Consider the following 23,603-nt stretch of genomic DNA (forward strand, 5'->3'; position numbering starts at 1 on the left):
TTTGGGCCACCTGATAGGCTGGACCAACCATCCAGAAATCCCCGCCAAGGCCAGCCAGAGCCAGGCCAAGGTCAGGCCTCCCTTCCCTTCCCAGAACCACAGCTGCTGCTGGGCTCCGGGTCTCCTGGGAGGTCCACCAAGAGGGAAACACTGATGTCATGCACTGGAGTGAGGTCACCCTGCCTGCCCTGTTCTGCAGCGGCCAAAACCCCTACTCAGCACCCACCCAGCAGGTTCTGTTTCCCCATCCCCATTCCACAAGCTCTCTGCTGGAACCAGAAGCCCATGCAGCACAGAGTGGCCACCAGAGGGTGCCCTGTGGCAAGGCTGGAGGGCGGAGAGGTGGAGGCTGGGCTGGTCTCTGTTCCTGGAATGGGCCAGGAGGGAGGAGGAGCAAGCGGAAGGGGACCGTGTGGCGCTGGCCCAGGAGACACAGAAGACCGCCTCAGTGCCTAGTTGGGCGCCCTAGGACTCTGGCTGCAGGTAGGTCCCTTCCCCCAGCTCCGCCCTTCCCGCCTTCCTCTACCCACTGCCCCAGCTCCCTGCCGACCACCCTTCATTTTTGGCCCCTGAACTTCTCCCTCTCCCTCAAACCCTGACCCCTTCCTCCATGCCAAGCCTGCCCCCTTATCTCGGGAACTGCAGCTGGTAGGGTCAGAGGGCAGGTAGCCTGGCCACTTGCACTCACAGCCACAGCCTCCAGAAAACGCTCCGGCCCCTGGATCATTGCTCCGGTTGACTGAGTCAGAGGCCCCTTCTAGGAGGAAAGGGGCAGCCCGTGCTGGGGCAGTCGGCGGCAGGCCACCCAGGTGAGGCAGGGTGTCTTTCCCCAGCCAGGTATGGCCGACTCTGCCGAAACCCAGGAACTGGTATACCTGGTCACAGGTGGCTGTGGCTTCCTGGGGGAACATGTAGTCCGAATGCTGCTGCAGCGGGAACCCCGGCTCCGTGAGCTGCGCATCTTTGACCTACACCTGGGTCCTTGGCTGGAGGAGCTGAAGACAGGTGACTGGGGGGAGAGATGGGGGAGGGACAGCAGAGGGTGGGGAGGGTGTGGACTCCTTTCCGAGTGGCGGAAAAGATGATGCCTGTTATGTCTCTCCGGGGGAAGCAGATAGGATGAATGAGTCATTAGGAAAATGTGGCTCCTGAGGGTGTGGGCCAAGCCCAGCAGCTGGCTGATGGTCTCAGCTCTGACATTGCCTCCGCCCGCCCCTACCCGCTCCCAGGGCCCGTGCAGGTGACGGCCATCCAGGGGGATGTGACCCAGGCCCACGAGGTGGCAGCGGCCGTGGCCGGAGCCCACGTGGTCATCCACACAGCTGGGCTGGTGGACGTGTTTGGGAAAACCAGTCCTGAGACCATCCACGAGGTCAACGTCCAGGGTAAGCTGCTCCCTACCTGTTCTGACCGTGTCCTTAGTACTGCCTGGCCCGTGGCCTGATCTTGGCTGTTTGTTCCCTGCTCCCTTTTTGACCCTGACCTCTGATCACCCTGTGACAATCTGTCCCTTCTGCCCCTGTGGTGGCAGGCCGGTCCTCACTGAACTCTGTGGTTCTCCCCAGGCCTGGGGAAGGCGGGCACGTATCCTCATCCAGTGTTGGGATGGGGAGGGGTAGAGGCCGATGGGGAGGAAGCTTCAGTTTGGACACACAGCCCCCTACCTCCCTCAGGCACACAGAATGTGATCGAGGCTTGTGTGCAGACTGGAACACGCTTCCTGATCTACACAAGCAGCATGGAAGTCGTGGGGCCCAACATCAAAGGCCAGCCCTTCTACAGGTGAGCTGAGGCCCCCCCGTCCTCCCAGGGCCCCACCTCCCTCAGCACTAAGAACGTTCCCTCTCCCCCTACTAGGGGCAATGAGAACACCCCCTATGAAGCCGTACACCGACATCCCTATCCTTGCAGCAAGGCCCTAGCTGAGCAGCTCGTCCTGGAAGCCAATGGAAGGGAGGTGAGACTTGAAAAGATGAGATGTGGGAGATGGGGCTGCCTGGCAGAGGCAGAACCTGAGCCTGTGGGCTTTTTTTTTTTCCCTTCTGGCAACACTGCATGGCATGTGGGATCTTATTTCCCCAACCAGGGAATTGAACCCTCACCCCCTGCTGTGGAAGGGTGGAGTCTTAACCACTAGACCTCCAGGGAAACCCCTGGGTTTTTTTTGTTTGGTTTGGTTTTTGTTTTTGTTTTTCTCAGCATGGGCTCCTTTGCATCCTGCCTTGGTTTCCTTCCCTCTCCAACCCGAAGGGACCAGGGCGGAAAACAAAGCACAAGATCCTTGGTCTGAGCAGGGCGTGCCTTTTTTGCTCCCAGGTCCTGGGGGGGTTGCCCCTAGTGACATGTGCCCTGCGTCCCACCGGCATCTACGGCGAAGGCCACCAGATCATGAGGGACTTCTACCACCAGGGCCTGCGCCTGGGGGGCCGGCTCTTCCGGGCCATTCCAGCCTCTGTGGAGCATGGCCGAGTCTACGTGGGTGAGGCCCGGGCTGGGTGGTGGGGGAGGCTAAAAAAAAACAGGGGCAGGACTCGTGTGGTTCTCAGGAGTGGGGGGTGTTATATACTCTAGCTAAAAAAGGACAGTTTATACATGGGCCAGAGCAGACTCTGATATGTGGGCATCGTCTTCACAGGCCATAGAGGAAACAGCATCCTTGTGAGTGCGGAAGGCTGACATAAATACCAAGTCATAGGCTGAAAGTGTTGCAGTTTTGGGGGTAGCATCTCCTCAGGAGAGAAGAAGGGGGAGCATCTCCCCAGGACCAAGAGAAGAAGGAACTGTATCCATACAGGCTGGCCTAGGGGAGCACCTGGCTAGGCAGCCTTCAGTAGGGCTGTAGTGACGTGGGTGGTATCTATGCGGACCCGAGAGGGTGGCTTGCTCATGCGCTGGCCCAGGAGACAGCAGCATCTGTGTGGTTACCAGGGCACTCAAGGACATACTCCCCCCCATTCTCTCCTCGGCACCCCCACCGCCACAGGTAACGTGGCCTGGATGCACGTGCTGGTGGCCCGGGAGCTTGAACACCGAGCTGCCCTCATGGGCGGCCAGGTGTACTTCTGCTATGACAACTCGCCCTACAAGAGCTATGAGGACTTCAACATGGAGTTCCTGGGTCCCTGCGGACTGCGGCTGGTGGGCACCCGCCCACTAATGCCCTACTGGCTGCTGGTGCTCCTGGCCGCCCTCAACACCCTGCTGCAGTGGCTGCTGCGACCGCTGATGCTCTATGCGCCCCTGCTCAACCCCTACACACTGGCCGTGGCTAACACCACCTTCACCGTCAGCACCGACAAGGCTCGGCGCCATTTCGGCTACGAGCCCCTCTTCTCCTGGGAGGAGAGCCGGACCCGCACCATCCGCTGGGTGCAGACCGTGGAGGGCTCAGCCTAGTGACGGAGCAGCTGGGCCCAGAGCCTGGCATGGCGCGGCATCATCAGGTCCCAGAGCCCTTAGACCCTGGTGGGGAGGGCAGGCTGAGCCAGAGGAGGGGGCTGATGCCAGACTGGCGGTCCCAGAGCCCTCCACCTTGGAACCCAGGAGCCTTGAGCCTGTGTCTTAATGTCCCTAAGTTCTAGGGCAGGGTTTGGGGGCAGGCATGTCTGTGTCTTCACTCTCAACTCAGGCCTCATGGCTGCTTAGTGAGGATCTGACCGCCCTGATGTTCTCAACGACACCATCCCATTTCTGGCTTTCCGAGCAGAATGTGGGCAGAAATCCTGCAGGCCTTCATTGCTGGCTCTTGGATGTCCTTCGTGATCCTCAGGCCTGGTTTCAGAGTAAAGACGCTCTCTTAACTCTTCCCACCACCTTGGTCCCTGCTTGGGGGTCACAGTCCCATGATTTTAAACATTTATTACCTTTAGACATCTATCTTTTAATACTTGTCAATAAAGGCTGAGGAAGTCTATGTATTTTTCCCTTCTTGCCCCCTACTCTGCCTGAGGTTGCCCCAGTAATGCGTACCTGTCCAAGCCCTGGATTAAAACTCCTCTGAGCCTGTGCCCATCCCCCCAGCCAGCACCCACCCCCCACCTCCCACCATGTCTCTCCCACCCCCACGGCGCCCGTCCCGTGTGGGGACAGAAGGAAGTGAGCACACAGCATCCCGCTGTTGGATTGGTTGCTATTTCTCCCGTCCCACGGGGCCCGACCCGGCCCGGGGTGGGGGTGGGGGGGCTCTGGGGACAGGACATGCAGGGCAGGGGCGGGGGGCAGAATTTTCCTGTATTTTATCCATTTGCAACTTGGTCACCAATAGAGAGAAATGGGACTCTGAGGGCTAACAGGAGAGGATGGCCTGGCTCTGGGCCCCCAGCCAGGCCCCAGGAGTCCTGTCCCCTCCGGGGAGGAGAGGGAAAGAGCTCTAGAAACCAACGGAGAAACAGAAGGGGCAGGGGCTCATGTCAGCAAACACGGCTACATCACGTGACACGCCAGCGACACAGAAACACACGCCAACGCACACGGTTGCACAGCAGGCAAGGGGGGGTCGGGTGGGGGAGGAGGGAGCCGGGGGCCACCCATCTTGTCCTCTGCGGGGCAGGCTGGGGGTGGGGCAGGGTGAATGCATAGAACACATCATGTACACACGCTCGAGGCGTGGCAAGAGCGTGCATCAACCCACAGGCACATGGGATGGACACGCAGTGTGCTTCGTGAAAGGCAGGGCTAGGGAGAAGTGGGGGGGGAAGCAGCGAGCCCTGGCCAGGCCCGGGACCACCCACGGGGCACACAGGGGCTTGATGGTGGTAGGGGCTCGGCGGGCAGGTGGGCAGCACACACTCGTCTGAGAACATGCAAGAGACACCAGCCCCCAGACAACAGTTCCAGGACACGCACGGACACAGCAGCCAACAAGCAAACACATCCCGTGGTGGGTGGGACTCGGAGAAGCAGACCCTCAGGGATCCTTTGGTCCATCTGAGGCCCAGAGATGGGCAGTTACAGACCTAATGCCACTCAAGGAGGCAGCAGCATCTCTCCAGCCATGGCTCCACCCTTCTTGTGGCCCCAAGGCCGTGGGAATTCCGGAAACACCTGGGCTGAGAGGGTATCCTGGCTGGGCGGCCGGAAGGAAAAAGGGTTGGGTGGGGGGTGCTGGGGCCTGCTCTGACGTCCCCAAAGAAGCCTGAGTGGGAGCAAGGGGGGCTACAGTCAGATCCGGGGGCAAACTTCCTGTCCTGACGAAGGGCACTGTGGGAATGGACAGGCAGGCGCCCCTCCTGAGGAAAGCCCACCTTAGGAGTCCCGTGCATCTATGGGCCATACACACAGGCAGGGCCCAGCCAGGTAGGGAGGAGGTTGGCTATCTGAGCTGGGGCTGGGGTGGGGTGGGGTATTACGTTCCAGAAGGTTACAAGTGCATTGTCTCTCTCACGCACACACGCTTCACATGAAGAGGGCCTCCAGGAAACCATGTGTACACACACCAAAGTCCTCCGCCTTGTGCACACGTATGTTCCTGGGCCAGTGGAGTGGGAGGCTTCGAACACTGTTCCCTGCCCATGTACCCCTCCCCCACCTGCCACCCAATGCACACATCCACCCATGCATGTGTTGTCTACGCAGCAAGGGAGGAGTTGGCGCCTTCCTCACCATCACAAACCCGGGCCCGTCACAAACTCTCAGACTCACCCTGTGGGGCAACAGCTATTGGTGACACTGCAGCAGGAGTCATGTCCAGGGAATGGGTCCCATGACTCAGCCCACTCCAGTACGTCTGAAATAAGCAGTTCCCTAAACCCCAAAGGCCAGCACATCAGACGGGCCGATAGGGACCATCACCGGCCTCTTTTCGGTTCTGAGGTTAATTCTCAAGAATGTTCTCATTCTGAAAGCCGGGGGCAGCCCCTGCCATTCCCCTGATCAGTAGCATTTCCCACCAACAGCCTTTCCAGGAGACATTCGTGTGTCCCGGTGCCAACCTCTACAGGCTTCGTGCTGGTGTCAGCATGCACTGGGCTCCTGTGTGCATGTGTGTGTGCCTGGGTGTGGCCTCATCCCCGTGGCAGGTAGGAGAACACTGAGGTGTCCCAGCTTCTACACGTCCAGGCCTACGTGACAGAGAAAGATAAGCATGTGGGCTTGTGTGCACAGGGGCTTGGACCACGCAGAGCAGGAAGCGGCCATTGCACAACGTTGATGGAGCCATGTGTGGCCACACCCAACAGCGGCCAGCAGCTCTGGGGAGAGAGGGAGCAAGCAAATAACTTGGATCAACAAACTTGGACAGGGCACAGGTCCTTGCAGGTGAATGGATGTGGGTATCATACACAGCGGGGCAGAAACACACTATGTAGAAATCCTCTACACACACATACGCACACACAATTGCAGACGTACTCTAGATAGCGTAGAAATATAGATTTCTGTGCCCATCCAAAACAGGTGTCCCATGCAAAATGTAGAGGGTTCTATCTCAAGAGAACACCTACTGACACTTTAGACACAGCCTAGATATTCACACACACACACACACACACACACATCCCTCACATCACTTGCCAGGGGAAATGCACACAGATACACAGGCTAAGCTAGATTATTTACACGTGTATGTGTCCACTTGCTTGCCTCGGCTGAACCCCATATGCACACACGTGCTCCCTAGGACACAGGCCAGCCCCGGGGGTGACTAAGCCAGGAGCGCTGGCTCCACACCATGCTGGGGTGTCTGCCACGACCTGTGTGTACTTGGGCCAACCTGGATCCTCAGGGAATGAGTGTGAACCTCTGCACACATACAACCTGCCCCATTTGTAGCAGACTCAGGGGAAGGGGGCATGTCAAGGGAGGCGGTGCTGTTACATTGGATTTAAACACCCAAACACAAAATTCCACGGACACAAACTGTGTATCCATGGATCCGTGACCACACACACACACACACACACACACACACACACACACAAAACCCTGTTTACAGAAGACAGAAGAGTGGGGCTCAGTGGGCTGCTGTGTCACACCCGGCCACAGTCCACACAACAACCCAGAGGAAGGGGGAAAGCTCGGACAACACACAAACTTGACGTGGGGGGGCAAGAAGGGTGATCGGGTGCTCGTACACGCAGCTACACACGTACACACACGCACACACGCTGGGGTGTCCACACGTCTCGAGCATGTGCCGGCGGCATGCATGTTGGTGTGCATGTGTAATCGCGCCTGCTGCTATCTACGTGCGGGGGCGAGGGTGGTCCATGGTCGGGGGAGGTCCAGGGACTCCAGGGTCTGACGGGCGGTAAAGGTTAAGGGGGGCTGCCTGTGTTGAGGGTGAGCCTGGAGCAGGGGATGGAGTGAAGGGGCGGTGGGGGTATTGCTCCCGATGTGGTGGGGGAAAGGTCTGGGAGGGATAGGGTGGGGGGGCCTACAAGCCCAGCGTCCCCCCAATGGATGACGCCAAGACCACCCCCAGCACCACACAGCAAATGATTATCATGATTTTCTTCTGCAGGCAGGAAGGCCGAGGGGGAGGGAGGAGACAGGGAGACCGAGAGATAAAGAGACAGACAAACCGACAGACGGATGGGGAGGATGGTGTGAGGGAAAAGAAGAGGGGAGAGAAAACAGAAAGAAAAGGAAGAGGTCAGAACCAGAGATAAGGCCTCTCGTGGGATTTCATCACTCACCTCAGCCCCGGCCCGAGCCCAGCCCCGCCCGCTCGGCTTCAGCCCACCTGCTCCACAGGCCCACCCGCCCCCGCTCACCCTCCGGGCCTTGCTCTGATATTTCACAGCTTTCTTGGTGTCAGACACGGCTCGCTCCACGTAGTCCACGGAATGTTCCACATTGTACTCAATGCGGTCAATCATTTCGCCCTATGGAGGAGACATGCATGGGACGGGGTGGGAACTGGGGCTGGAAGAGGGGACCCCCAGGGGACCCAGGCGAGGCTCCCCGAGGCAGTACCTGGCTCTCCACCAGCATGGCCATGTCCACAAACATGTCATGCAGCTCACGGATGCTGGTTTCCAGTTTGATGATCTCGTTGTGCCTCGTCTCTATTTCGTTCAGCGCCTGCTTTGTCATCTGCGAGTCCATTTTGATCTAGGGTGATGGGGGTGGGAAGGGTGAGTTTGGGGGGTGGGAGGGGAGCTGCAACCCATTCACTCCCAGAAGAGCATCTGGGTTCAAATCTGGCTGGTGCTTACTAGCTGTAACTGTGGATAAACTGCTTAACTTCATGGAGTTTCAGTTTCCTCACCTAGAAAACTGATACTAAGTGCCTGCCTCACATGGCTATGTGAAGACTGCGTGACTGTGTATATTGATTAGAATAGTGCCTGGCACACAGAAAGCACTAAAGAGACATGTGTTAAATTACAAAAAGTAAAACTTGGGTACTTCTCTAGTGGTCCAGTGGCTAAGATTCTGTGCTCCCAATGCAGGGGTCCTAGGTTCGACCCCTGGTCAGGGAACTAGATCCCACAGGCCATAACTGAAAGATCCTGTGTGCCACAACTAAAGACCCAGCGCAACCAAATAAATGAATATATTTTCAAAAAGCCTCTAGCACACACCAGGAAGGGAGATGGGGGTCCTGGACCCCCACCAGGATTGGGGGCCACCATCTGGTCAATGGTGGACATAGTAACACAACCAGGTATACCGCCTCCCCACAAAAGCCAGATCACTCATTTTCCAAACCACTCACTGTTTAGAAAGCCACTCTTCTGCTCTAAAACCCTCCAGGGCTTCCCACTACCCACAGTCTACACACCTTTTACTTTAGCAATCAAGATCCCATCTTCCTTTCTGTCCTTATCTCCCCAAATCATAGGAGCCCACATCATCCAATGGCTCTTTGGCAACTGGTCCACTCTCCCTGTCTTTATTCAGTCTGTCCTCTTTGTCTGGAATGTCGTTTGCCCATCTTCCTGTGTCCAAATGCTCCTTGTCTCTTAAGGCACACAGCTCAATGCCACTTGCCCCAGGAAGCCTTCCTTGACCCTAGAAATGAATACTATTTTAGGGCCCATCTGCATCCTGTTCAGCCTTCAGGCAAGGTACCGACAGCCTTGCACCACAATGATGGTGGGTCAGTTGGCAGGGATCAGCTCTATATCCTGAGAACCACTTATAAGTTTTCCCTCTACTCGCAGGCAGACTGACAGACATCCCGGGCAGAACTGTCTGGGAGGGCTCCGGGCTAACTGGCTCATGAGCGATTTTCTCAAAGCTAATTTAACAAAGTCAATTCTCTAAATAACAATTTGCTGAAAACTGCTAGACAATCAGTGAACAGACTTTAATCCTGGTCTAGAAACCTAAACCAGAGTCATTCTGCCACCCACCAGAAGCAGAAAGAGAGCCAGAACCTGTCAGCCAGGGCAAAAGTCAAGAAAGAGAAAGAAGAACTACGGTGGAGGGGTACAGCTGGGGAAAGTCCATCTATTTCACATATAAGACGGCAAGGGCAAAACTTCAGCAAAACTAAAACTAGTTTTTTTTTTTTTAAATCTTCAAAACGTAGGCAAATTAGTCACTTGGTGAAATGACCTGTGTCACTAGGGAGAAGTGTATCCTTGTACTGAAGAGTCATGACTGGACTGCATCCTTGCTCTGCCTCGAGTTGTGTGACCTCGGCAAGTCATTTAAACTCTTTTTTTAAATTTGGGTCAGATTTCCTCATGTGTGAAATGCAGCTGCCTCAGAGGCTTGTGGTGAGGAGTAAAGGAGTTTAGTAGGTAAATGTAAATAGGTACAGTGCCTACAACAGTGCCCACTCCCGTCTGCCATTTTTATGAGGCTGCCTTTCTGCTCAGCCCCCACGGAATTCCCCAGTTCCAGATTCAGACTTCCCGACGCTTGTGATTTCAGGGTGGACTTAGGACCTTGAGTTCAGCCTAAGCCTGGGGAGGAACGATGAATACTCTGCAAGTACAGACCCCACCCCTACGCGGGGCTCACATCGTCCGTGAAGATGGCCAGCTTTCCACTCTCCAGCATGTCTTCCAGTTCTTCGTTGGTTGTGGTCCTTCCGGCTGTGGGGAGAAAGGGCTCTCTGTTCAGTGACTGGGCCAGCCTGGGGGGCCTAAGGCGATGGGACCCCGGAGCCCACCCTCCCACCTGGCCTATGGCCCACCGAGGGGAAGGGCCTGCCTGGAAGGAGTACGCGACGGCGGGGGTGGCAGGGTTGGGGGTAGGGGAGTCACACGCACTGATCTCCAGCTGCCGCTGGATCCGGTCCTTGCAGCGGTCCCGGTACTTGGACTGGGTCGCGTTATATTCAGTCATTACTTCCACGAACTTCCGGGAGAGTGTGGAGTGCTGGGGTGGAGGTACAGACAAATTAGGAGGCAGGCAGCAGAGACCGTGGAGAGATGGAGTGGGCAGGAGGGACTGAGTAGGCCTATGGCCCTTTCTTCAGCTCGTGCCACGATCCCAACCCCTCACAAGAGCGCAGTTCCTTAGCCCCAGTACCTACATCCTACACCCAAACCGACCAAAGCGGCCAGGCAAGGGCCCTCCGCCGTAGCCCCGCCCCCGCCCCACCCAGTCTCCTCCTCGGCCACGCCCCATTCCTGGGCCTGCTCTGGGCTGCCCAACCCCAACAGGCAGGGCTCCAGCCTGGACTCCTCCCCTGCCAGGTCCCTTCTGCTTTGGTCCTGGCCCTGGCCCTGACCGTGCCTGGCCGCTGACTCCTACCTGGGTCTTGCGGATGCGCAGGTCCGCAGAGGAACGATTCAGTCCCTCCTCCTGTTCAATGCTTTGCTCGATCGCTGTGGGAAAGAAGACACAGTGGCGGGCGGGCGGGCGGGAGACCCGGGGCGTGCGCGGCGGAGGCTTGGGACATATGAAGGGGTAGACATCCTGAGGCAGGCCGCAGGCCTGTGAACAGATGTCACACCCAAGCAAGGGCAGGCAGTAAAGACTGCAGGGTGGTGAGGCAGGAGGCCGGCGGATAAAGGGATCAACATTTGAGGGGGCCTGGAAGGCAAGTAGGAGGGGAGATTGAGCATCAGTTGGTCACCAGACAGGGGGGCTATTTGTTCTGATGGAGAGACTGGGTCTTTGAAAGTCTGTAACTCCTGCCCAGCCTCCCAGTCGACATCCTCTGTATGAATGGGAGGGTACTCTCTACTTTTTGCAACCTCAGCAAAGGGTCAGGAACCCATCGTGGGACTTTACTGGTGGACTGCAAGGAGTTTCAGGCAGGTCAGGTTCTAGTAGCCGCCCTTTCCTGGGAAAATCCCGGGGTAAGCAGATGGATGTTCCAACAGAGAAAATAGCTCTCCTCCTTCCCAGGTGGCACTAGTGGTAAAGAACCCACCTATAGATGTAGGAGACATAAGAGATGTGGGTTTGATCCCTGGGTCAGGAAGATCCCCTGGATGAGGGCGTGGCAAGCCACTCCAGTATTCTTGCCTGGAGAATTCCATGGACAGAGGAGCCTGGTGGGCTACAGTCCATAGGGTCACAAAGAGTCGGATATGATGGAAGAGATGGACATGACTGAGCACACACACACACACACTGCCTTAGAAAATGACCACTGTCCCAGGAATCCCCACTGCTAAAGGATGTTCTGGAAAAGCACACAGATTAACTGGGGTTGCTGCTTCTAGATCATACACTCCCCACACTTATTCAGATTTTCTATAAAGGAGCTTGTGAGTAAAATCGGCTGGGCTCCGGAAATGCAGCCTGAATGAAACACAGGCCCTCTCAAAAAGGGAAAAGCCTCCAGGCCATTCCTAAGAACATAGCTTCACTGTTCCTGGCAGCGCTGGAGGTATGAGGCTGGATGGTGCCCCAGCGCTCCCCTGCCAGCCACGGCGGGCCAGTGAATGCATGACATCTCTGTTTCAGCTGCTACGGGAAAAGTCCAGAAACACACACCCAAGGATGTTGGAATCACTGGCCCTAGACTGGGACCCTATTGTCAGGCTTGGGGCTAGGGTCAAATCCTGGAGGAAAGGATCCTTTAATAAGGTCTCAATGACTTCTTCCAGCAATCCTGGGAGTTCAGTGATAGCAGTCCAGATTTCAGACTAGAAACTGAGATTGAGATGGAGAAAACAACCATTTGAGGTCACAGACAAAGCCAGAGGTCATGGCACCACACAGCTGGAGCAAGATGGAGAAGACGCTCTCTTTTTCTGGAGCTCTGAAAGGTCAGCTTCTCTAAGGCATTGCCACTTTTCCTATCTTCTTTCTTGGCTGTTTCTGAAGTCCTAAACCATATAGCCCTCCTCATGGTCTCATGTGTGCTAGGTCGCTTCAGTCATGTTCAACTCTTTGCGACCCTATGGACTGTAGCCTGCCTGGCTCCTCTGTCCATGAGATTTTCCAGGCAAGAATACTGGAGTGGGCTGCCACACCCTTCTCCAGGGGATCTTCCCAATCCAGGCACTGAACCCGTGTCAAGGTCTTATACAGCATGTTAATGTCAGAGTTCCATAGGCTCAATGAAATCGCTGAGTACAGAGATTTTTAAACTGTGTTCCATGGATCCCTGCTTCTGAGAAGGAACCTCAGTGGGGGCTGTTGCTCGGAGTGATGGGAAGCCAGGTGCATAGGGCTCTGGGACTCCCAACCCCAGGTCAGCCAGAACAGTCTGACATTTATGTGTTGTATATAATGGAATTTGGGGTGAGATTTCACTTAGGAAAAAAAGATTTTGCTACCCCCCAAAAAAAGAAAGAAAAATGAACAAGCTCCACCCCGCTAGCTTTGAAATTGCTTCAGTAGTTCTTACTGTACTGATGAGGAAGCTGAGGGTAGGGTACCTGTCCAGAATGAGTTAATGATGGAAGTGGGCTCCCTCTCTCTGGATTTGCAATCAGTGAGCTCCCAGTTTGGATCATTCTGCTTTCCAGCACACTCTCCTAAGTGCACAGGGCTTACAGATCAGCACTAGAGGCTCACATATGACCTCCTGTTGAATCTGGGAAAGCATGAGTCCCTGTCCTCATCTCCCTGGACCAAGGTCATTGTACTCAGGGCCAGACATCTGACATGACTCCTTTCCCCCCAGAGCCCAGCAACATGCCTCAGACAGAGGAGTGCTTGGCAAGTGTTTTCTGATGCTGAATTACCAGGAGCACACAAATTAACATCATGGTAATGCTGCTGAATTCCCCTGGCACCAACAGATAAGGAGGTTCCCAACCCACAATGCTTTGGGGGAAGGTGGTTATTACCAGCACCCAAGTCCTTAAATTAGAGTGAATACATGAGCATTTGGCAAGTCCCTCCTGCAAGCTTGCCAGCCCCCTGGTGTCAGCCACACAGTCCAATCTGTCCTGAGCTAAGGATACCAATTCAGAAGCATTTGCTGAGCCCACCTACTGGGTGCTGAGCGCTATGTCCGGCACCTGTTCAGGAGAAATGAGGCCTCTGTGAAACGAAAGCCACCTGGAAGATTATATTTTCTCAGCAGATCTTCTTGCCGATGGAGAGCTCGGATGCAATTTGGACAGAAACCCTCCTCTCTCTCATTTCCCTGTCCTGTCTGTATCTTTCTCTGTGGCATCTGGAGCAAATTGGAAAATCTGGGATTTTATGCCTTCTCACTGTTTAGGAATTTGACTCCTTGAAGTTTGTAGATATTTGTCATGGTTTAGTCCAATGGAAGGCAGACTTGTTTCCCTCCTTGGTCAGGGGATGGCATTTCTCACCTTTCAACTTGGATCGAACCTTGTTGGCCGTCTTCTTGATGTCTGTAGTGAGGTCCTCCAGCTCCTGTTTGGTCTCTGAGGGGGAGGCGACGGGATGAGAGGGATGGGTGAGACGTTTGGGTGGGACCCCAGCCTCCTTCTGCCCCAGCTCCCAACCACCCAGCAGTAGTACTTACTCTCATCCGGGTTGGGGGCGGCCAGGATGGCACTGTGCTGTTTTTTCACTTGTTCCACATCCTCTGACAGCTTCTCAATGCAGCCCCGGATCTCTTCCACCTGGGGCAGCAAATTGGCTATACCCAGCCAAGTCGTCGGGCCAGACAAAGGGATTCGGGGGTGGTGCTCAGTCAGGGTTCAGGGAAATGGGCCAGACCCAGAACGGCTGGTAAAAGGCCAAGGGGATGGAGGAGTAGAGAGAGGGATGGGGGTGTGGGGGGCCAGGAAGAAGGCAGTTGTGGGTTGGGGGTCAGGTTCTGTTACCTGTTCAAAGAACTCATCCATGAAGTGGTCTCGGTCCACATGGACCACTTCTTCCTCATCATCGCTGTCTTTCGCCTGGGAGGCAAAGAAAGGCAGGGTCTGTGAGCAGTCCTGTTGCTCTGAGCTCTAGGCTCAGAGTGGGGGTCCTGGGAAGGGTCACATGAAGGGCGCCCAGAAGTCATAACAAATACTGAGTGTCCTGTGGCACAGGGTCCCGGAGGCCGGGTGGCTGACAGCCCAAAGGACACCTTGGAGGGAATTAGCCAAAGGCACCCTTACGGAGTAGAAGTGGTCCTGGGAGCGCTGTCACCCTGGAGGCGGGTGGTGCTCTGGACAGATGCTTTATCCAACCAGTGTGGAAGCATTTCCATATTGTAAAAACTGGCCAAATGTCAGCCTGGCAGTAACTGGCTCTGGGCTGCAAGAAGGGGTCTGACGTGGAGTCCAGGGAGCCTGACCCCTGCCACCATGCCCCCAGCCGCTCCCGCCAGGCTTCGCTGTGTTCCCTTCTCTTCCCCTCCAGCCTCCAACACGACTGGCCATGTCCCCTGTGCAAGGTCACTTCACTGCCAGTGGCGGGCATCAAGTTAAGCAAGCACAGTCAGGCCCGGGGAGGGCTGGATGCGAGACACAGAGAGCACCCCGACCTTCCTCCTCCCACCCACTCTCACCCCTCCCCGACTTTCCTCTGTGAAGTCACTTGCTTTCATCCAGCCTCTTCCAACTTCACACCCACCTACTCTCCCTTGCTTGGATTTCCCAGTTGCAACCTGCAGCTGCTCAGCCCTCCACCCCCAGGGCGCAGAGACACAAAGGGATTCACCCTCCCACACCGCCACCGCGGCCACCAGACAGGCCAGTGACATAGACAGAAGGGCTGATACAAAGGCACACAGAAATAGGCCCCCTGACACCCACACAGAGCTGCACTGACGTGCTGACGCTCACCCGCACACGGGCCCACAGCAGAGCTGCCTTCTGAACATGTGGACACACAGACGTGCAGAGCTCACCACCCCCACGCCCCCTGGGACACTGGGGAGGGCCCCCTGGGGCTGCGCTCTCAGCCTCTCTGAGCCTCAGGTTCGCATGCTCACTCAGATCTAGGAAGGAGGAAAAGGGGGGAGGGAGGGCTCCCCAGTGCTCCACACTCCTGACTCAAGACCCTGCTTGGGACAGAAGTCTGAGGGCCAAAGCTGAGCCCATTAAACTTAATTACATCTGGAGCCCTAATCAGCCTCCACGGAAATTTAAACAGAGTTCACCCTGATTTCCAGAAAAAAAAAAAAAAACGAGCCAAGACTCAGACAGAATCTCACGACCAGAGCCTGAATGAAATCAAGACAGGAGCCAAAAGTGTCTAGCAGGGGATGTTGCCAGATGAGATTGAAAGAGGAGAGCTCGCCCAGAACCTCGACAGGGTCCCAGCAGACCGCAGACAGGACCCGACAGAAACCAGACAGCTCAGACCCAACCAGACTCACGCAGACAGATCGCAGACAGCTGAGATCGAACCTAGACAGAGCCAGATGGGAGCTAGATGCGATCTAGACAGCCGGTTAACTTGGAATCAGAGAGCCCCGACAGCACAAGGAAGAGATCAATGGAGATGCCCAGCTAGACCCTCTCAAAGGCACCCCAGCTTTCCACTGAAGCCTGGCTCAGATGGTCCCCAGGGATCCTCCCCATGCCATGTCAGAGAATGGGCTCAGCACTTCCATTTCATCTCCAAATATCTCCCGGGAAAGCGGGGGCTCCTCTTCTTAGCCCACAGCTGCCCCCAGAAGGAGGGGTGGTAGCCGGTGGGGCTTGGGGACCCTGAGGGGACTTTTGGCTCTTCAAGCCTCCAGCTGACCCGGAACCACACCCGCAGACCTTGGCCCCAAGAGGCTCTGGGCTGCTTGGCTCATCTTTGAGGACTCACCGGCCTCCCATGAGGTGCTAGCCTCAAAAAGCCAGCTGCCCCACGAAGGCATGTTCCTTCTCTGCCTTCAAGCACTTGGCCCACAGCCTGGCTGCCCACAAGTCATGAGGCCTCTCGCTGGCCCAGGTGTCTGGAAACTTTCCTGTTCTTTTGCCCTTCCCATGCTGACTTTCTGTGCGTCTTAGTTCCCCACCAGGGAAGCCCAACGCTGACTTTAGACTCCCTCAAGTCTCATCTCTCTCCCTCTCTCCTGTTGTCCCCAGGGCCAGGTCCTTGATTCTGCCCCGGGGCATCCTTGGCTGCCTGTTTACTTGCCCTTGAGAGAGGAGGAAAGGTACAGGCCCCAAGGATGACTTAGTTGGTGCACTAATTACAGGCAACTGAGAGCTAAACTCCTCTCCAGTTTCCAGACACTTCTCCATCTATAATCTCGTCTGATCCTTACCACCACAGCCCTCGAAAAACCTGTCCCCATTTCACAGATGAGGGAACAGGAGGGCAGAGGGGGAAGAGGAAATGGACTTGCTCAAGGGCACCCAGGCTGAAGGGCTGGAAAACCAGAGGCATAATCTAAGACAGGCCTCCTCCCAGACCCTCTTCTGTGGCTCAAGGCCACGCTGCCTCCTACCAGCCACTCCACCACCAGAGGGTTCCCTTCTCAGGTCCCCTCCTGACAAGGCCGAATCTGGGCAAAGCTCTGCGTCCGGAAAGCCTAGCAAAATATTAGCATCTGAGAGCGCCTTTGGCCTTGGTCTTGCATTCTTGTTATCTCATTTAATCTTCACTGAAATTCTTCAGTTTACCACTGGTCAGCGAAAGCTCATGAAAGTGTTAGTCGCTCAGTCGTGCCCGACTCTTCGCAACCGCATGGACTGTAGCCCGCCAGACTCCTCTGTCCATGGGATTCTCCAGGCAAGAATGCTGGAATGGGGAGCCATTCCCTTCTTCAGGGATTTTTCCCGACCCAAGGATGGAACCCAAGTCTCCTGCATTTCAGGCATATTCTTCACCATCTGAGCCACCAGGGAATCCCAGTTATGGCAAATGTTTACACAGCATTCTATGATGTGCTAAATGCTGTTTTAAGCACCCTGCCTTTATTTATCCATTTCGTTCTCACAACAGCCCCCTTTTATAGGTGGGGAAACTGAGTCACAGAGAGGCGAACACGCTTGCCCAGGTCAGCAGCTGGAGGGCCACACGCCTTCTTCCCTCTGAGCTTCAGTCTCTGCATTTGCTGAACGGCAATAAAATCAAGAAAGTAAAAGTGCTAGTCACTCAGTCGTGTCCAACTCTTTGCGACCCCATGGACTGTAGCCCGTCAGGCTCCTCTGTCCATGGAATTCTCCAGGCAAGAATACTGGAGTGGGTTGCCATTCCCTTCTCCAGGGGATCTTCCCACCCCAGGGATCGAACTCAGGTCTCCTGCACTACAGGCAGATTCTTTACCGTCTGAGCCACTGGGGAAGCCTGAGTCCTCCCTAAATGGTGGGCTGGAGGAGGCAATGAGACCACCAGGCAGGAAGAAAATGCCAGATGCTGCCAGAAATAATTACTGCTCAGGGAGGGTTGGTTGGTACCCACTGCCTTTCCCCTGTTACAGATGAGGAAACAGGCTCAGAGAGGTTGCCTGACCCTGCCTAAGACTTCACAGCAAATAAGGTCAAAGGTGAACTGAAGTGAATTTAGTCCCTGAACTGTGTGGTACTTAATCTCAGGCTCTTTCCCTCCTGTCCCTCTGTTTCTTCCTGGCCCCTAAAGAGTTGTCTCTGCTGTGTCCTCAGCACTGCTGAACTCCCGCGGCTGCGACAGAAAACCAGGAAGAGGTGCCAGGCTGCAGGAAGAGCCCAGACAGGAAGCCAGGGGTTCTAGCCTCCATTCAACTTGCTGGGTGACTCGAGGCAATTCGCGGCCCCTCCCTGGGCCCTGGCTTATCTGTGAAATGGGTGGGCCCTCCTCACTCTGAGGTATGCAATCTTCATCATGAGCACAGCCTACATTTCTGGAAGAAGCTAACCAGCCTAAAAGAAAACAGGCTCCAGGCAAATAAGAATACCTCGGAAAAGATGATCACACACGCCCTTATCCACCTTAGGGACAACTGAAGCCTCAGTTTCCTCATGTGCGAAATGAAGATAAGAATTATATACATCAGACACATAGGTGTCAATAACGAGCCGTTGGGCTCAGTTACAAGTGCTTTGCCTGAATGAATTTAATCCTTACAGCCACTCCATGAAGTAGATACTCTTTTTATGGCCATTTGACCAATGAAGCAGAGAGAGATTAAGTAATTTGCCTAAGATCATACAGCTGATGGGGAGCCGACAGGGTGGGGTCTGGATTGGAGCCCTGGCGGTCTGCTCTTTACTGCCTGCCAACTCCTCAAGCGCTCAGGAGGATGAAATGGGAGAGTGTGGAAGCCCTGGGCACATTCTGGAACTGTCCTGGGGACAGGGGACATCAGATCCAAGCCTCTGGGTTCAGTCCTTCCTGACCAGAGACACCCGGGGCCCTCAGGGGTGTGTCAGTGGCGTGGCGACAACACAGACGCGTGGACAGAGGGAGTGGGGCAGTGTGAGCCAGCGAGTCCAGCACGGAGACAGACACGAGGGTGACTAAACCAGAGGTGGAAAGAGACTGGAACTGGGTGATACAAAAGTCATAGAGTGGGCCTTCCCTGGCAGTCCAGTGGTTAAGACTCTGAGCTTCTACTACAGAGGTCACGGGTTCAATCCCTGGTTGGGGAACTAAGATTCCTGCATGCCACATGATGCGGCCAAAAAAATAAAAGAAGTCATAGAGTGGGTATGTGTTTGGGTAAACACGTATGCATGCCCACACACACACAACGCACACGTGCTCACACCTGCTTCTCAGGGGCACATGCATCCTTTGATCTAGAGGCACCAGCCTCTCTCCACTGCACCCCCTGCTTCGGTCCATCTGTCTCCCTGACCCGGGCCTCTGCTCGATCCCAGCATCTAGTACAGTCTTCCCACCCCTACCTCTCTCCTCTGCCTTCCCCACCAACTCCTTCTTCATGCTCCCTCTGCCCCACAGAGTCATCATTTATCTAACAAATGTGTCTGATCAGTGTCCACTTCTCTCCTGGGTGCTGTGGAGAACAAGCCAGGAAGGGGGCCTGCCTCCAGGGAGCTGACATTCCAGGGGAGGAAGACAGACCGTGCAAAAGGAGCAAGACAATTTCAGACTGGACTCCGGTATATAGCAGGAAGGAGATAAAGCGGGAGGTGTGATAGAAATGGCCGTGGGGGAGGTTTGACATCCGAGCTAAGGCCCAGGGAGTTAACTGCACCGCAACCTGGAGGACACTGAATTCAACGCAGAGGGAACAGTGTTCAGGCAGAAGGAACAGCATTCACACAGAAGGACCAGCAGGTGCAAAGGCTCTCAAGCCGGGGGAGCTTGTGCGTCTGAATGGCAGAAACAATCCCTGTGCTGCTGGAGGCTATCAACCCATCACCCAGGGTTCTCCTGGTCCCTGATGGAGAATGTGGGGCCACTCTTTCCTTCTGCTGCATCAGGTCTGCACTTCTAAAGCATCTATGTGCCTATCCCACCTGTGAAGGCCCTCAAATTCCTCACCGCAGGCTCCCCTCCCCCATTTCCCAGTCTCCCCAACCACCCCCACCTCCGCCTTCCCACTCCAGAACTGCCTTCGCAGGCTATGCCCACAACACATCCCTTGTGGCTTCTCTCTGTAACCTTTCTCTCCACCTCACTTGCTCTCTTCCTGTCCTTTTCAGCCCATCCCTGGACCCACTCCTTGGACCCTGGGACACCCATCCAGTCAACTGACTCCCTCCTGCAGCCTCCACTCCAGCCCAGCACCTCCCAGTTGCCAACCAAAGGTGCCTGGTGATGTGGAAACAGAAAACCCTAGTTCACCCTGGCTCTGCCATTGACAGCTGTATGACCTTGGGCAAGTCAGGTTACTGCTCTGGCCCTTGATGTACTCCAAAATAAATTAGGGGCCACGTCTTGCCCATCCCAGGGGGCTGACAGGAGACTCAAGAGAAATAAACAAGTCAGCTATGGAATAACATACACTCGTGGAGCAATGCTGAGCCCAAGCCTCCTTCTAGGAGCCTCTGGCATAATTTCAATCCTCAGGATAGCCTTCCGAAGCAGGTCCCATTGCTACTCCCAATTCATTCATGAAGGAAGTGAGGACCAGAGAGGTTAAGCAACTTACCCAAGGTCACACAGGAGTAGCAAAGCTAGGATTTGAACCCGGACAGTCTGACTCCCAAACCTGTGCCCTTGAGTGCTATGTGATAAACCCCTTGGGACCTCTTAAAGTGCTACTGGAAAAAGACAGTCAGGACCCCCCAGGCTGACCTCCCCTCTTATCACTGACTTTCTGATCCCTCTCAGCCTCTCAGAGGCCCCTTTCCCAGGCCTCCCACACCCTGCCTGGTTTCTCCAGGCTTCCAGCCTCCTCATTCTCAATTCTGGTGGGGAGATCTCCACACTCCTTGCATCTGGAAGCTTTTTCCCACCCTACACGTGCCCTCCCGAATCTCCAGTTTCCTGGAGCCATGACTAACCAGAGCCATCAGCATTCAGTCAGCCCCCTTCATCCTTCCACCCTCGTCCCACCTCCACCACCGGCTGCCCCCAGCAGCCCCAGCAAACTGGATGCCTCCCCTTGGGGCAGGGGGTCCTTGACCCACTCAGATGAAGACTCTCAGCACTGCCTTCCCTGTATCCTGCTTTGCCTCTTCCCTCCCCCTCTCTAATCACGCCATGATTCCACTGTCACCTCACCCCCACCTGCTTTCCATCTCGCTGGGTTTGGGAGCCATGGCCCAGTCTTGGCAACAGCAGAGCTGGGTTCAAATCCAGACTCCTCACTTGCTAGTGGTGTGACCTTGGGCAAGTTTTCACCACTCTAGGCCTTGGGTCTTTTTCACCATAAAATGAAGCAGTCTCTCAGTCTGCCTACCTTACCAGGTGAGGGTCTAATGAGATTATGGATGGCAACCTGCTTTGGATGAAAACGGGGAGAGAAGGGGAATTTACAGCATCAGTGCTGGAGCCAGCCTGCCTTTAAATAGCTGTGTGACTTTGGTCAAGTTACCTAACCTCCTTGGGCCTCAGTTTCCTCATCTGTAAAATGGGATAATGCTAGCACCAATTTCTAGGGTTGCTACAAGGATCAAAATGAGTTAATATGTATACAACACTTAGAACAGTGTCTGGCACATGAATGTTGGTTATTTTTATCACTCCCCTTTTCCTGATGCCTGAGTGTATAACTCAAAGTTTAACTGAAAAAAAAAACAAACCCAACCTTCAAAATTCCCTCTCTCATCCCACCTGTCAACCCATTTCTCCTAGAGGCAACAGTCACTTGCCTCCAAGCTCCTTCCTTTTGTCTTCCTGTAACCTGGTTCCCCATCCCCAAACCCAGGGGGCCCTCCGAAGACAGAGCTTTTTATCCTTAGTGTTGAGACTTCTCTTTCAAAGGCTAAAAAAGCAGAGACACATGTCAACTTGGCAGACGGGAAACCCAGAATCCTGTCTGATCTTCCCATCCACTTGCTTGGTGACCTTGGGCAAATTCCTACCCATCACAAACCTCGATCTCCTCATCTGTCAAATGGGATAATAACCCAGGGGGAACAGCCAATAGGCTCCTAGTCAAGTGCATCAGGCTACATCAGTTGGGTCTAGTACTTTATTAGCATAACCCCCGGGCCCTGAGCATACCGCAGGCTGTCAGCTCTGCCTCCTTGGGCCCCAGGTCATTTCTCCAATGCCCCTAGCCTCCTCCCAGTCCCAGAAACCACTCTTATCAAGCCCCCATTCCCCAGCCTCTTCCAAATGGCAGCTTTCACTGCAGACACCATGCCACCCTCCTCCCTTGTCACCCAAATCCAACTCACTGCCTGGCCGGACTCCTGGAGCCGGGCCTCTTCAGGCCTGCAGACCGGGGGCCCATGCCAGCTCACCCCTGATGGTTCAGGATGCCCCAGTTCCCCCCAGTGGGGCACAGTCCATGGCACACAACCCAGTTCCAGGGCCCTGTGCACGGAACCTCCTTCCGGTCTCCCCTGCAGCCCCTTCTCCCACCTCTGGGATCACTCTCTGTCCAGCCCTGGCCTCTGGCCATCTCCTGAGGCCACCCCTTCCCTCCTCATCTCTGAGAGGTGCCCCCTCCCCACGAAGAGCAACACAAACACACATTTCATTCACTGCTCAGTTAGCATCTCAGTCCCAACCTGTGTCCTTTCCCCTGGCCACCCCCAAATCTGGGTCCCGCTAGGCTCAGCTTGGCCCAGGAACTGCCCACATCCTCTCATTCAGCAAATCGGCCCAGCAGATGACAGCACCCTCCAGTTCTCTCCCCACACTCACTCTCTCCCATCCTCAGATGAGACCCCAGGGCCCGCCTGGGGATGTGGGGTGTCCAGGGTCCCTGAGACCTCTCCTGCCCCCAGCATGTCTTAATGGCCTCAACCCCTTCTAGCCACTGGCCCTAAAATGCAGGTTCATTGGAGACAGCAGGTACCTCCACATCTTGGGGCGCCCCTGCCACCAACCTCCCGCCTCATCATTTGCCCCCACGTCCCAGCACCTCCCCCACTCCACCCCCAGGAGTCCCCCAATATTGGGGTCCCGCCCCCCCATTCTCCCCACCCCCAGGCTCACACTCCGCAGCTCCTGAGTCCGATCCTTCATCCTGCGACGGCTCCTCCTCCTCCTCCTCCTCCTTCTCGTTCTCCTGTCTCTGCTTCTGCTCCCTGCCTCCTGCCTCGGTTCGGGAGGCCGGAGTCTAGGGGCGCCGAGGGGGCACCGGGGCCACTGGCTGGGGCCCGCGGGCGGGGGCGGAGTCGGGGGCGGCGGGCTGAGGGCCGGGCAGGGGCAGGGGCCTGGGCCGGGCTCGGCTCTGCCGGAGCTGCGGTGGCGATGCGGCTGCGGCACAGGCTCGGATGGAGGGATGCGGGAGAGCTGGAGCGCGGGGGAGGGGGGCGGAGGGAGGTAAGGAGGAAGGGAGGGAGGGGGGAACCAGGAGGGGGCGGGGAGCAGGGGGCATGCGCAGCGCCGGGGGCTGGGGGCGCCTGGGGGTTGTAGTCCGGGGAGGGGGACCCAGGAGGGAGGGAGATGGGAGAGGCCTAGAGGGGGGTGGGGAAGGGCAGAGCCACAGAAGGAGGGAGAGATGCGGAGAGGCAGGAGATGCGGCTGGAGGCGCAGAGATGCTGGTGTAGGGTGGGGGTGGCGGTTAGAATGTCAGAAAGAAGGGGTCAGGGAATGAGTTAAGGGAACAGCCTGGGGAGCGGTACTGTGGATCCCTTTACACCAAGAGATGCAGATAGATTTTATATTTTATGTTTGGGAGTATCCCTGTGAGTCTGGGCAGGACCACCTCTGTGTGTGTGTCCCTGCGGGGAGCTTTCTGGACACTAGAAATAGCGAAAGTGACCCTCTAGGTGGCTTTTGTGATGCAAGGAATCAGCCAAGCCTAGCTGAGAAGGACATGGGGCTTGTTTTTCTTTTTTTGCACGACCTTCCCCACTCTAAGTGTGAGAGTCCCTGGACAG

General features: G+C 55.7%; 2 protein-coding genes across 3 annotated transcripts; one reads left to right on the forward strand and one right to left on the reverse strand.

Annotated features, from left to right (window-relative positions):
* Nucleotides 1-350: 350 nt before the first annotated feature.
* On the forward strand, nt 351-3,913 carry HSD3B7 (hydroxy-delta-5-steroid dehydrogenase, 3 beta- and steroid delta-isomerase 7). Of its 2 annotated transcripts, none has more exons than XM_019987789.2 (7): nt 351-483; nt 834-1,005; nt 1,230-1,385; nt 1,674-1,782; nt 1,912-1,957; nt 2,317-2,479; nt 2,984-3,913. In XM_019987789.2, the coding sequence occupies exons 2-7, from the start codon at nt 840-842 to the stop codon at nt 3,394-3,396; spliced, it is 1,053 nt and encodes a 350-aa protein (XP_019843348.2). In that variant the 5' UTR covers nt 351-483; nt 834-839; the 3' UTR covers nt 3,397-3,913. The 2 variants fall into 2 exon arrangements, with proteins under 2 accessions (XP_019843348.2, XP_019843347.2); XM_019987788.2 differs by having other exon boundaries at nt 352-483; nt 1,858-1,957.
* A 196-nt stretch (nt 3,914-4,109) lies between these two features.
* On the reverse strand, nt 4,110-23,031 carry STX1B (syntaxin 1B). The gene is made up of 10 exons (XM_070779936.1): nt 22,714-23,031; nt 14,109-14,183; nt 13,805-13,904; nt 13,629-13,703; nt 10,654-10,727; nt 10,167-10,275; nt 9,916-9,989; nt 7,915-8,052; nt 7,713-7,823; nt 4,110-7,453 (listed from the first exon to the last, which is right to left on the reverse strand). Exons 1-10 carry the CDS (start codon nt 22,741-22,743, stop codon nt 7,373-7,375), a joined length of 867 nt encoding a protein of 288 aa, XP_070636037.1. The 5' UTR covers nt 22,744-23,031; the 3' UTR covers nt 4,110-7,372.
* Between the last annotated feature and the right edge of the window lie 572 nt (nt 23,032-23,603).

The sequence above is a fragment of the Bos indicus genome, chromosome 25, assembly GCF_029378745.1.
Source record: "Bos indicus isolate NIAB-ARS_2022 breed Sahiwal x Tharparkar chromosome 25, NIAB-ARS_B.indTharparkar_mat_pri_1.0, whole genome shotgun sequence".
Classification (NCBI taxonomy): Eukaryota; Metazoa; Chordata; class Mammalia; order Artiodactyla; family Bovidae; genus Bos; species Bos indicus.

Bases quoted from the DNA above. Each gene is read 5' to 3' on its own strand.
- HSD3B7 (XM_019987788.2), top strand. From the start codon at position 840: ATGGCCGACTCTGCCGAAACCCAGGAACTGGTATACCTGGTCACAGGT. The intron at 1,006-1,229 runs GTGACTGGGGGG...ACCCGCTCCCAG, and splicing joins GCTGGAGGAGCTGAAGACAG to GGCCCGTGCAGGTGACGGCC. The intron at 1,783-1,857 runs GTGAGCTGAGGC...TCCCCCTACTAG, and splicing joins AAAGGCCAGCCCTTCTACAG to GGGCAATGAGAACACCCCCT.
- STX1B (XM_070779936.1), bottom strand. From the start codon at position 22,743: ATGAAGGATCGGACTCAGGAGCTGCGGAGT. The intron at 13,704-13,804 runs GTAAGTACTACT...CCTCCCCCTCAG, and splicing joins CGCCCCCAACCCGGATGAGA to AGACCAAACAGGAGCTGGAG. The intron at 10,276-10,653 runs GTAGGAGTCAGC...CCTCCACCCCAG, and splicing joins TGCGCATCCGCAAGACCCAG to CACTCCACACTCTCCCGGAA.